The sequence below is a fragment of the Gopherus flavomarginatus genome, chromosome 2, assembly GCF_025201925.1.
Source record: "Gopherus flavomarginatus isolate rGopFla2 chromosome 2, rGopFla2.mat.asm, whole genome shotgun sequence".
Classification (NCBI taxonomy): Eukaryota; Metazoa; Chordata; order Testudines; family Testudinidae; genus Gopherus; species Gopherus flavomarginatus.
Window position 1 is genome coordinate 156411163 of NC_066618.1, and position 14263 is coordinate 156425425.

Consider the following 14263-nt stretch of genomic DNA (forward strand, 5'->3'; position numbering starts at 1 on the left):
GCTGAAGCAATCTCAGAACTGTTCGAGAACCCACGGAGGACGAGTGAGGTCCCAGAGACATGGAGAAGGGCAAACATATCACCTATCTTTAAAAAGGGGAACAAAGAGGACCCAGGGAATAATAGACCAGTCAGTCTAACTTTGATACCTGGAAAGATTCTGGAACAAATGATGAAACAATCAATTTGTGAGCACCTAGAGGATAACAGGGTTATTAGTAATAGTCAGCATGAATTGTCAAGAACATATTATGCCAGAACAACCTAATTTCCTTCTTTGACAGGATTACTGGCCTATGGTGGGTGGACAGGAAGTGGTATACATTATATATCTTGATTTTAGTAAGGCTTTTGACATACTCCCACATGATATTCTCCTAAACAAACTAAGGAAATGTAGTCTAGATGAAATTACAAGGTGGGTGAACAGCTGGTTGAAAGACTGTATTCTAAGGGTCATTAGCAATGGTTCACTGTCAAACTGGTAAGGCATATCTAGTGGGGTCCTGCATGGAGTCAGTCCTGGGGATGGTACTATTCAATATTTTCATTAATGACTTCAGCAATGGAGTGGAGAGTAATAAAAATTCTGGATGACACCAAGCTGGGTAAGGGTGCACCTTTGGAGGACAGAATTTGATTTCAAAAGGACCATGACAAATTGGAGAATTGGTCTGAAATTAACAGGGTGAAATTCAGTAAAGACAAAGTACTACTCTGAAGAAGATCAAATCAAATGCACAGCTACAAAATGGGGAATAACTGGTTAGGTGATAGTACTGCTGAAAAGGATCTGGGGTTTATAGTGGATCAGAGACAGAATATGAATCAACAATGTGATGCACTTGTGAAAAAGTCTAATATTCTGGGGTGTATTAACAGGAGTATAGTGTGAAGACAAAGGAGGTAATTATCCCATTCCACTCAGCCCTAGTGAAGCCTCAGCTGGAGTATTGTGTCTAGTTCTGGGCACGACACTTTAGGAAAGATATAGACAAATTGCAGAGTCCAGAGGAGAGCAAGAAAAATGATCAACGTTTAGAAACCCTGACCTATGAAGAAAGATTAAAAAAATGGGCACGTTTAGTCTTGAGACAAGTAGATTGAATGGGGACTTGATAACAGTCTTCAAATATGTAAAGGGTTGCTATAAAAAGATGAGGATCAATTGTTCTCCAAGTCCACTGAAGGTAGGACAAACAGTAATGGGCTCACTCTGCAGCAAGGAAGATTTAGGTTAGATATTAGAAAAAAATGTGCTAACTGTAAGGGTATTTATTTCTGGAACAGGCTTCCAAGGGAGGTTATGGAATTCCCATCAAGGAGGTTTTTAAGAACAAGTTGAACAAACACCTGTCAGGGATAGTCTAGGAATATTTGGTCCTGCCTCAGCACAGGGGGCTGGACCAGTGGTTTCCCCAGGAACTGAAATTAGGGGAGGTGTTCGAATTTACAGGGGAGGTGTCAGGACCAATGAGATATATAAAAGAGATATGAATAAACTAAATGTTTTGTTACGATGATACACATTTAACATAAGAATAATGCATGTTACACCAAAACGCATAACAGGTCTAGATTTTTTTTAAAATATAAATTAAAAAAAAGTTTTTAATTTAAATTGACTTTTGAAAAGTAAGCCATCATGGGATAAGAGTGAAGTCCTCTCATGGATCAGTAACTGGTTAAAAAATGGGAAACAAAGAGTAGAAATAAATTATCAGTTTTCAGAATGGAGAGAGATAAATAGTGGTATCTCTGAGGGTGTTGGTATTGGGACCATTACTGTTCAACATATTCATAAATGATCTGGAAAAATGAGTAAAGAGTGAGGTGGCAAAATTTGTATATGATGCAAAACTATTCAAGATAGTTAAGTCCCAGGCAGACTGCGAAGAATTACAAAGGGATCTCACAAAACTGAGTGACTGGGCAACAAAACTGGCAGATGAAATTCAATGTTGATAAATGCAAAGTAATGCATATTGGAAAACAATCTCAACTATACATACAAAATGAAGGAGTCTGAATTAGCTGTTCACACTCAAGAAAGAGATGTTGGAGTCGTTGTGGATAGTTCTCTGAAAAAATCCACTCAATGTGCAGTGGCAGTCAATGATTCCCAACATTCTGTTTGCTTTTTTAAAAAGAACAGGAGTACTTGTGGCACCTTAGAGACTAACAAATGTATTTTAACATAAATTTTCGTGGGTCCATTTCATTGGATGCATAGAATGGAACTTATAGTGAGGAGATATATCATAGAATCATAGAATATCAGGGTTGGAAGGGACCTCAGGAGGTCATCTAGTCCAACACCTTGCTCAAAGCAGGACCAATTCCCAACTAACTAAATCATCCCAGCCAGGGCTTTGTCAAGCCTGACCTTAAAAACCTCTAAGGAAGGAGATTCCACCACCTCCCTAGGTAACCCATTCCAGTGCTTCACCACTCTCTGAGTTGAAAAGATTTTCCTAATATCCAACCTAAACCTCCACCACTGCAACTTGAGACCATTGCTCCTTGTTCTGGCATCTGCCACCACTGAGAACAATCTAGATCCATCCTCTTTGGAACCCCTTTTCAGGTAGTTGAAAGCAGCTATCAAATCCCCCCGCTCATTCTTCTCTTCTGCAGACTAAACAATCCCAGTTCCCTCAGCCTCTCCTCTTAAATCATGTGCTCCAGCCCCCTAATCATTTTTGTTGCCCTCCGCTGGACTCTTTCCAATTTTTCCACATCCTTCTTGTAGTGTGGGGCCCAAAACTGGACACAGTACTCCAGATGAGGCCTCACCAATGTCGAATAGAGGGGAATGATCACATCCTTCGATCTGCTGGGAATGCCCCTACTTATACAGCCAAAAATGCCTTTAACCTTCTTGGCAACAAGGGCACACTGTTGACTCATATCCAGCTTCTCGTCCACTGTAAGCCCTAGGTCCTTTTCTGCAGAACTGCTTCCTAGCCATTCGGTCCATAGTCTGTAACAATGAATGGGATTCTTCCGTCCTAAGTGCAGGACTCTGCACTTGTCCTTGTTGAACCTCATCAAGTTTCTTTTGGCCCAGTCCTCTATTTTGTCTAGGTCCCTCTGTATCTTATCCCTACACTCCAGCGTATCTACCACTTCTCCAAGTTTAGTGTCATCTGCAAACTTGCTGAGAGTGCAGTCCACTCCATCCTCCAGACCATTAATGAAGATATTGAACAAAACCAGCTCCAGAACTGACCCTTGGGGCACTCCACTTGAAACCGGCTGGCAACTAGACATGGAGCCGTTGATCACTACTCGTTGAGTCCGATGATCTAACCAGCTTTCTATCCACCTTACCGTCCAATCATCCAGCCCATACATCTTTAACTTGCTGGCAAGAATACTGTGGGAGACCATATCAAAAGCTTTGCTAAAGTCAAGGAATAACACATCCACTGCTTTCCCCCCATCCACAGACCCAGTTATCTCCTCATAGAAGGCAATTAGGTTAGTCAGGCATGACTTGCCCTTGGTGAATCCATGCTGACTGTTCCTGATCACTTTCCTCTCCTCTAAGTGCTTCAGAATTGATTCCTTGAGGACCTGATCCATGATTTTTCCAGGAACTGAGGTGAGGCTGACTGACCTGTAGTTCCCCAGATCCTCCTCCTTCCCTTTTTTAAAGATGGGCACTACATTAGCCTTTTTCCAGTCATCCGGGACCTCCCCTGTTCGCCATGAGTTTTCAAAGATAATGGCCAATGGCTCTATACATATATAATACAGAGAACATGAAAAGGTGAGAGTTGCCCAACCAATTTTAATAGGATAATTAATTAAGATGCGCTACTGTCAGCAGGAGAAAAAAACCTTTTGTAGCGATAATCAAGATAGCCCTTTAAGACAGTTTGACAAGAAGCTGTGAGGATACTTAACATGGGGAAAAAGATTCAACGTGTGTAATGGCTCAGCCATTACCAGTCTCTATTTAAGCCTAAATTGATTGTATCTAGTTTGCATATTAATTCAAGTTCAGCAGTTTCTAGTTGGAGTCTGTTTTTGAAGCTTTTCTGTTGCAAAATTGCCACCTTTAAATCTGTTACTGAATGGCCAGAGAGGTTGAAGTGTTCTCCTACTGGTTTTTGAAAGTTATGATTCCTGATGTCAGATTTGTGTCCATTTATTCTTTTGCATAGAGACTGACTGGTTTGGCCAATGTGCATGGCAGAGGGGCATTGCTGGCACATGATGGTATATATCACATTGGTAGATGTGCAGGTGAACGAGCCCTTGATGGCGTGGCTGATGTGATTGGGTCCTATTATGGTGTCACTTGAATAGATATGTGGACAGAGTTGGCATCGGGCTGTGTTGCAAGGATAGGTTCCTGGGTTAGTGTTTTTGTTCTGTGGTGTGTGGTTGCTGGTGAGCATGTGCTTCAGTTTTGAGGGCTGTCTGTAAGTGAGAACAGGCCTGTCTCCCAAGATCTGGGAGAGTGAGGGATCATCTTTCAGGATAGGTTGTAGATCTTTGATGATGCACTGGAGAGGTTTTAGTTGGGGGCTGAAGGTGACGGCTAGTGGTGTTCTTTTATTTTCTATGTTGGGCCTGTCTTGTAGTAGATGACTTCTGGGTATTCTTCTGGCTCTGTCAATCTGTTTTTTCACTTCAGCAGGTGGGTATTTTTAGAATGTTTTAAGAATGCCTGATAGAGATCTTGTAGGTGTTTGTCTCTGTCTGAGGGATTGGAGCAAATGCGGTTGTATCTTAGAGCTTGGCTGTAGACAATGGATCGTGTGGTATATCCTGGATGGAAGCGGAGGCAAGTAGATAAGTATAGCGGTCAATAGGTTTCCAGTACAGGGTGGTGTTTATGTGACCATCGCTGATTAGCACAGTAGTGTCAAGGAAATGGACCGCTTGTGTGGATTGGTCTAGGTTGAGGTTGATGGTGGGATGGAAATTGTTGAAATCATGGTGGAATTCCTGAAGGGCTTCTTTTCCATGGGTCCAGCGCAAGTAGAGTAGGAGCGTTAGATGATGAAAGCTAAGGAAGCATTGTTCTAAGTCAGCCATAAAAATGTTGGCATACTGTGGGGCCATGCGGGTACTCAGAGCAGTGCCACTGACTTGAAGGTATATATTGTTCCCAAATGTGAAATTGTTGTGGGTGAGGACAAAGTCACAAAGTTCAGCCACCAGGTTTGGCATATAACTAGTTCAAAAAACTGGGGGGCGGTGTTGGGGAAATTCAGGGGGGGTGTTGAGAAATCACTGGGCTGGGCTTGATGTCATCTTGAGGTCCCTCCCAGCCTTAAATTCCTATGATATAATTCTGTTTCCTCTGTAGCATAAACATCTTAGGCATTGCCTATTATGCAGACCAATATTGTCTCATTGTGTCCTATTGCCCTTCATCTGTCTGTTGTCTCTTGCCTTCTAATCTCTCTGGGAGCTAGGCACCTAAATGCCCTTAAAAATCTGTCCCTAAGTGATTTGACCAAGGTCAGACAAAGAGACAGTCTCAGAGCTGAGAGCAGAATGGAGGTCCCCAGATTCCCAGTCTAGTTCCCTAACCAGTAGATCATGCTGCTGCCACAGGATAACAGTCTATATATGTTAACTGGACATGTTAGATCTGTCATCATAGTAGCTAAGATGAACATGAAAAGGGCTATCAATTCCTGGGCTTCACGACCTCAGATGATCACCAGCGGGGTCAAGCAAAAAGCTCCTCCTCTCCATTTTGCATAATTGTGGGAATTTAGGACCTGATTCAGCAAAACGTGAGCATGTGCTTAAGTCTCTTTGAATTCAATAAGATGAGCACATACCTAAAGTTCAGCATGTGTTCAAGTGCTTTGCAGAATCAGGGCCTAACCAGGAATGGCCTGCTGTTAGACGAACGATGGATCTATTCCAGTGTGGCAAATCTTATTCCCCAGGCTGTATGAAACATTCACAGTGAAACCATCCAGAGTTGAGGTTTTGGCTTTTCATTGTAACTTAAAGAAATAACCTTAATTAGGGTGGGGAGGATTTTGTGCATATTTCACTGTAAAAACACATTTGTGATTTAATCAAGGAAATTTTTCACAATATTTCAGAGCCCCATCCTCCTCAGCTAGTTAAATGCAGTTTGTACCATAGATATTTCATTGATATCTAACAAGATACTAGTCTAAGTGACTTCATTGGAGAATTTGCAAAAAGTGTGTATCTAAAAAATATTTCTCCCTGTACATTTTGGGTAACTGTTGTTGCCTCTTTATTTATACATAATTTTGCATGGTCTTGTTATGCTTTTTCCTCCATCTACACGCACAAGTAATGCAAAAGCAATGCAAATTAAATTATCAATAAAAATATAAACATAATTTATTCCCAGCTTTAGACTTTATAGGCCTTGTTTGAACTTCAGGGCTGGTCTACACTGGGGGCAAGGGGGTGTCAATTTAAGATACACAACTTCAGCTACGTGAATAGCGTAGCTGAAGTTGAAGTATCTTAGATCGATTTACCTCGGATCCTCACAGCGTGGGATCGATGTCTGCGGCTCCCCCATTGACTCTACTACCGCTGCTCGCTCCAGTGGAGTTCCAGAGTCGATGGGGAGCGCGTTTGGGGATCGATATATCGCGTCTAGATTTATCGATCCCCGATAAATCAATCGCTACCCGCCGATAGGGCGGGTAGTCTGGACGTACCCTCAGACACATTTTTATAATTGACTTCTAAATTCCTGAAAAACATGGAAACTCAACTGGCAACTTTCAAATGCCACTAGTGGGTGCCACTATAATTACTAGGATCCTTTGCACTAATGAGAGCTCTCATCCAGAATTATAAAAGGGCCCAATGTTTTCTTTTTTTAAATCCCATCTGATGATATTTTGACTATAAAAATAACCTCATTAATGCAGACAAAAATGCAAACCTAGTCTCTCTAGAATGCAAGAAGACCACAGGAATCCCACGTTACCCTGACTTCCTCGCCTTATTAAAAACAGCTGTGTCTGTTGGTAACCTCAGATCATTTCCAGGTTTGACGCTGAGGAAAGAATTTCACAATCTCTTTGTGCATCTCAGCTTCTCCTAGTGAATTCAGAACAGGTCTTGCTTGACCCTCTCTTTTCCTTTTGCTTTCCAATGAAAAACACACGTCAGAAAGACCCCTGCTATTGTAAACAAGGACTTGCTGCACATTTCGTTCTTGCGGATACAAAGTTGGATGTATGACCTGTCAAAGCAGAGATAAATACTATGGGTTGAATCCTCAACTGATGTCAATTGGCAGAGTCTCAATGAGCCATTAGACAAAAAGACAACTTCCAGAAATACTGAGCTCTGATAATCACATGATATTTATGTGTAACCCACACACCTTCTGGGTTTGGTGTTCCGTCTCTCTCTCAGTGGCACTGAGACCACTGAGAGAGAGAGGTAAAAATGAGTCTGCTCTACAGCCTTAGCTAAGAGCCAGTTGACTTTTAGCTCATGTGTAGAGGCTCATGCACTAAGCTCCAGAGGTTTCAGGTTTGATCCTGGCGGCCGACGATTGGGGTCTGTCGGTGTTATATCTGCACATCGTAATAATGCTGAGCCCTGCCGTAGTTCTACAGTGCCTTCCATCCAGGACTCTCACAGTCCCTTGCTAACAGTAATCACACTTCACAACCCCATGAGAGGTTAGTATGCTTACCTTCATGGGCAGATTAAGGGCCCACAGCAGAGCCCATCAAGGCCAATGGGAGTCTTTCCATTGACTTCAGCAAGCTTTGGATCTGGCACTAAGGGCTAGATCCACAAAGGGACGGAGGCATCTAAGTGTCACTTAGATATCTAAGTCCAAGTGTTAGCTCTTCCAAACAAACCCCTGTACAGCTGCTGCCTTGCCCTGTAGGTGCCAAATATTCCTTGGCACCTACCTGTCTGCCAGTGGGCATCGCAAAGCCATTGCGAAGATTAACAAACTAAGTGTTCCCCCACTTATCTTGCCTGCAGGGTTCACTCTGATAGGTGCTCTCAGAGCACACCTAACCCATAAAAAGTAATGGGAGACGGTGCCCCTCTCCCCTTCACAATAGCCAGAGCACTCAACTAGGAGGTAGAAAGCCAGGGCCCAAGTTCCTTTTCTGACTCCAGCAAAGGGGAGATTTGAACTTACGTCTCCCACATCCATGGGTATAAGGGTGGCACCTCCTTCTTTTTTAGCAGAAAGGGCTGACCCAGCTCAGTTGCCTAACTCCAGGAAAGGATTCATGCTTCTGAATCCTAAGCAGAGAGAGGCTCCTTCCTCTGGCCCAGACTCAGGCGCTTAACTCCCTTTGACCTGTGGGGTCAGTGTGGCCTAAATAGAATGAATAAGATCTCTGGGGTGTGGGAGCTGGCAGTGGGAGGAGGCGGCTGGGTTTGGGTTAGATTGATAGTTTGACTGGAGTTAAGATGCTCTGTATATATGTTAACCTGTTGTTAAGTTACTAGTTGTCATAAACAGATGGTTAAGGGTTAATGTCTCTTTTACCTGTAAAGGGTTAAGAAGCTCAGTAAACCTGGCTGACACCTGACCAGAGGACCAATAGGGGGACAAGGCACTTTCAAATCTTGGTGGAGGGAAGTTTTTGTTTGTGCTTTTTGTTTGGTTCGTTGTTCGCTCTCGGGACTGAGAGGGACGGGACATCATTCCAGGTTCTCCAAATCTTTCTGAATCAGTCTTTCATGTTTCAAAATTGTAAGTAGTAGCCAGGCAAGGCAGATTAGTCTTACGTTTGTTTTCTCAACTTGTAAATGTGTCTTTTTGCTGGAAGGATTTTCACCTCTGTTTGCTGTAACTTTGAATCTAAGGCTGGGGGGGTGGTCCCTCTAGTCTATATGAATCTGAGTACCCTGTAAAGCATTTTTCATCCTAATTTTACAGAGACAACTTTTACTTTTTTTCTTTCTTTAATTAAAAGCTTTCTTTTTAAGAACCTAATTGATTTTTCCTTGTTTTAAAATCCAAGGGATTGAGTCTGAACTCACCAGGGATTGGTGGGGGGAAAGGGGAGGGAAGCTTAATTCCTCCTTGTTTTAAGATCCAAGGAGTTTGGATTGGTGTGAAGCCTCTCAAAGCAACCCAGGGAGGGAAAAGTCTGGGGGGAAAAGGAGGGGGATGGTTAATTTCTCCTTGTTTTAAAACCCAAGGAGTTTGGGTCTGGGTTCCCCAGGGAAGGTTTTGGAGGAACAGAAAGTGTGCCAGACACTAAATTCTGGCTGGTGGCAGCGTACCAGACCTAAGCTGGTAATTAAGCTTAGAAGTGTTCATGCAGGTCCCCACTTCTTGTACTCTAAAGTTCAAAGTGGGGGAATTGATAGTTTGACTGGAGTTAAGATGCTCTGTATATATGTTAACCTGTTGTTAAGTTACTAGCAATGACTGTTTATTAAGACTGGTGGATTACTTGGATATAAAACAACATATGGCACCAGGATTGAAGGTTGTGATAAAAAAAAACTGGAAGAAGGAAACTAGTGAAAAATTAGTTTGAATGAAATAAGAGGGATCAATTAAGAGTTCCCACATTTCTAAAAACGTTGAGAAATGCCGCAGAAAACTGGGAAAGGTTTAAAGAAGCATTTGATTTATTTCTGAGGGCATCAGAATTTACTCATAAGGGAGATGAACATAAGATTGCTATCTTTCTGAATAATGCAGATACTGAAGCCATTTCATTATATAATTAATTGGAGCTTAATGTTAGGGCATTCACCACTCAGCATGCGGGCTTCTAAGAATCCCATTCTTAGGTGCTTAACTCTCCCCATGCATTGTATAAGGAGCCTGAGCATCTGATCTGGGGCAGCAGAGCCCACTAGGCACCAGGACGCCTAAGTGGTAGGCATTGCAATGCTGAGCCTAAGTCCCCTTGGCAGTTCTGACTCACTGCCCCAAAGGATCCTCCATGTATGGTAACCTGATTTTGATACTGACCTCTGCCACTTTGGTTCCAGGAGCACTGACAGGGAGAGACAGGGCAGAACTCAGAGGAGAGCCCAGGTGCTGCTGTCTCCCAGGCCCCACTCCGCTTCCGTTTCATTGTGCATCTACACATACCTGGCCATATTTATGTCCCTCTTCTGACATACTGCTTATGGTTATCACAGAACCCACTTTAACCGGAAGGCTTTGTCATTTGTATTACAGCAGCACCAGGAGACCCCAGCCAAGATGAGGGCCCTATTGTGCAAGGCTCTGTACAAACCCAGATCCTAGGCTGGCATTGCACAAGAAGGGTGTGGCTTTAGCACTGAGATAGCTAGCTGTAGAGCGATCTCAGTGTAAAATCCTAGTTGGGGACAAAGCATAGGTAGTTTATACCTCAATATAGTTGGTCTAAGGAAACCCCAGGTGGAGGTATAGGGTTGACCTCAACTAGCTACAACAAGGTCAATAAAAATTACCCTCCTGCCTTGTCTCCACCAGGATTTTGTACTGGGAGAGCCATCACTAGCTAGCTATCCCTATGCACAAGCCACACCTGCTCTGCAGTGAAGAAACCATAGCTCTAGTATGAGACAGTCCCTGCCCCCCAAAACTTATAATCTAAATAGAAAAAAGGGGGGGAACTGAGGCACAGAGGGATGCTATGACTTGCCCAAGGTCACATAGCAGATCAGTAACAGAAGTGGGCATGGATTCCAGGTCTCCTAACCAACTGTGTTATCCACTGGACCCCTTATTGGAGTTGACTTCCATACCTATTGCCTACTTGTTCTCTTTCTTCTAACCTATGCCTACTTGTCACAGCCATATGCTGTGAGCTCCTTGGGGCAGGGACCAGCCCTTCCTGAATGTCTACCTAGCACACTGCAGGAGTCACCGTAAATACAGTAGAACCTCAAAGTTATAAACACCTCGGGAATGGAGGTTTTTTGTAACTCTGAAATGTCTGTAACTCAGAACAAAACATTACGGTTGTTTTTCCATAGTTTACAACTGAATGTTGACTTAATACAGCTGTGAAACTTTACTATGCAGAAGAAAAATGCTGCTTTCCCTTTATTGTTTTAGTAGTTTCTGTTTAACACAGTACTATACCGTATTTCCTTTTTTGTTTTTGTTTTGTTTCTGCTGCTGCCGCCTGATTCCGTACTTCCAGTTCCAAATGAGGAGTGTGGTTGACTAGTCAGTTCGTAACTCTGGTGTTCGTAACTCTGAGGTTCTACTGTAAACAGTAATAACTATGCAATGCAATGCTGAAGCAAGAACCATGAGGCACTCCACTCATGGACTGGTAGTGCTTAAAGGAACTGATTCCTTCAAGGCACTGCTTATATGAAAGTGGTGTTATCCTGGGATCTAGTCCAATTATTTTTCAGCCTCCAAAATAAACTGAGATTCTTTTCAGTTACTTTGCATCTTGCTTTATTTGTTTAGCTTTATACTTTTATGCTGACTGAGTGGGTGTATTAACGTAGCTACACCAAGGGGTTGGGCATCAACTCTTTTTTGGGAGGAGGAGAAAATGGAGAGAAATAAGGTGCAAATTGCTTTCACAAGGGCCCCCTTGTAGCTCTTAGAAATAGCACATGTTCAAGGGTTCCTGTCCGCAAATTTCAAGTGGCTCTTTACAAGCTATTCCTTTTGCCTGCGAGGCTCCAAATACTTATCTAAGCCTTTCCTGACAATACACTGTGCAGCGTTTCTCCTGGTGGAGGAAAGACAGGATTCAGTGGTAATGAATATAAAATGGATCCATTTTGAAGCTACTGGACTCAGAAGAGACGCTGTGGGGCTTTCTAGTTATCTCACTCCCAGACTGACTGACCAAGCCTGCGCTGCCTACGCTCACTATATAGCATGCGGACTGGAGAGCAATGAAAGAGGCTACTGACTCTGTGTCTCAAAGTGGCGTGGCAGATGAAAATATGCAGCACTGCTCTGAGAATCAACTGGTGCAGAGGGGGAAGTGGGCATGCCATTGCTTTCATTATGGGGTAGGAGGAGACGGCAGACCAATGAGAATAACGAGAGATGGGTCCCGTCTCAGATTTGTATCAGAACTGGAGTTCTTCCCAAGCCTGGGAGCTTTTGGATTTGGGGGATCTGCTCAGTTATAAAGATCAGGTCTGGACCCCAGCATCCCCACTGAATGTTCTGTGGGGCGCCCAGCTCTAGGGAGTGTGCGGTTACAGTGGAAGCCGCAGATGAGGACCTCAAGTCTGGTGAAACTCTTGTTGATAGGGTTATATGTGAACGATTTCAGTGCAATGCAATGTGGAAATCCCAGGTCTGGTTATAGGGAGCTTCTGCCTGGAGACATGAGGGATAAAAGTACACCTCTACCTCAATACAACGCTGTCCTCGGGAGCCAAAAAATCTTACCACGTTATAGATGAAACTGTGTTATATCGCACTTGCTTTGATCCACGGGAGTGCGGGGGGAGGTCCTTTAGAGGAGGGTAGGAGGGTCAGGAGAGAATTTCTAAGCCAGCAGCTGACCTGCCCCATGCAGCAGTAGCTCTAAGCCCTGAGAGTTTCCTGCTTTCTGAAGCTAGCAAAGCCCAGCATTTACACATGGCTCTAGTGTATCAGGGCTGCCCTTTCAAACCAGCTGTGGCTCTGCTTTAAAGTCACAAGGATCCCCTGGAATCATTGATGCCAGAAGCCTGGGTCTGTTTACTAACCTGCTGGCTGGAGCAGTCAAGTACCAGCCCCTTCTGTCAGCACAAAGGACAAAAACAGGATAAAAAACAAATCCGTCATATAGATCTCTGTGAAATACCCCATGATTGCAAATCACCAAGCCATGCCAAAGATTTCATAACCTGGTAAGAACACAGCTCATCCTTGCTGCTGCTAGCCACCGCTGCACTGGCTGGTCTGAGTGACTTACTCACAATCAATGCCACAGCCAAAGGTAATTACTTGCCACAGCCCAATTTACTCATGCCAGGAAGAATCTCTCAACCTTACCATGCTGGCTAATGTTTAGTGCTGAAAAACCCCATGACTGTGAGAGTGTACATGTGGGTGTCTGTCTGGGGAGGTGTGCGTCTGGGTGGGTGGGTGAATGTGGGGTGTCTGTGTGTGGAACTGTGTGTGGGGGGGGTGACTGTGTGGAGAAGTATACGGGGGTGGATGAAGGTGTGGCCATATGGCTCTGTGCACACACATGATGCTAAAACAGTGGCCTCAGCTGAAAAAAACAATTGCATGAAAATGCCAAACAGAATGTCAGACAGGATGTACCATCTTCCCTGCCCACTTCTGAAGGGGAGCTATCCCTGATGTAAGGACTGTGATTCAAAGGAAGAAACCAGATCAAAGCTCTCCAGCCAGACTCCTGACCACATAAGTGTCCTGCCTTCCTGACCATGGGACTCTTGTTTACATCCATGGAAATTTCATGTCATTGTGATGTGATATGTTGCGATATGTGTTGCAAAGAAAACACACTGTTTGGTTAAGTAGAACTTCTGTGTGTCCTCTGTAGGGTTTCCCCATTTTTCATTTTGAGAAGGGGAATTTTATTTTTTATTTTTGTCCTTAGGGAATATAAATGATTAACACCGACTCTGGGGTGTGTTTGTATTTAGGTATCTGGGAGGCACAGAGAGCTGCAGCCTGGATTTATGGCTGTTTCCACACTGCCACTCCAAGCAACTCAGCACTAACCTTCGTGCTGGATGTCTCTTCGGCGCTGGCTGCCAATCATACCAAGGTGGGGATGTCTTTTATGAGCTAGTGTTTGATGCGTGCTGGGCCAGCCCACGAAAAGAAGCTAACCTTAAGGTAACCTAGACTGTGCTGGGTTTATAACGTCGGCTTCCACTTCCTCCACTGGAAAAGTGACCAGAGAACACCAGAGGGAGCTCCGAAGAGATCTCAAAGGGCTTATTTTATTCACTGGCTTTAATTAATTGATTACAAATAATTTTTAATTATATGCTTTTAAAATTTAATTGAACTGGCATCTTACTGTGCTCTCTGAGCCCCTCACACACCTGAGTGAATTTAGCCTCACTGGGTGGGGTAGCTATCATCAACTCCACTTTACATATGAGGAAAGCAAAGAGAAGTTAAGAGACTTGCCCAAGGTCCCACAGGATGTCTGTGCCAGGAATATAAGCCCGGCTTTAAGACTCCCAGTTCAGTTCTTTAACCATTCTTCCTCCAAAGGTAAAAAATTACAGTCCTTCACACTACAAGGGTTTTTGTCTGAGGATCTCACAGCTTCAGACCTCTCTTATGGGTAGCAAAGTGTTATGAACCTCCCAATTTTGCTGATGGAGGAAATTGATGAACA

The 14263-nt window shown here is 43.6% G+C and overlaps 1 protein-coding gene across 4 annotated transcripts in view; it reads right to left on the bottom strand.

Moving 5' to 3' along the window:
• ANTXR1 (ANTXR cell adhesion molecule 1) overlaps positions 1–14263 on the bottom strand; it is a 250183-nt gene that overhangs the window by 90781 nt on the left and 145139 nt on the right. Inside the window, exon 18 of one of the 4 annotated variants that reach the window (XM_050940029.1) lies at positions 87–159. The exons of the other annotated variants lie outside the window; for them this stretch is intronic. Within the exon in view, the coding sequence (XP_050795986.1) occupies positions 136–159 (24 nt within the window). The 3' untranslated portion in view covers positions 87–135. Of the gene's footprint in view, positions 1–86; positions 160–14263 lie in introns of those variants that run through there. 4 annotated transcript variants of the gene reach the window in all.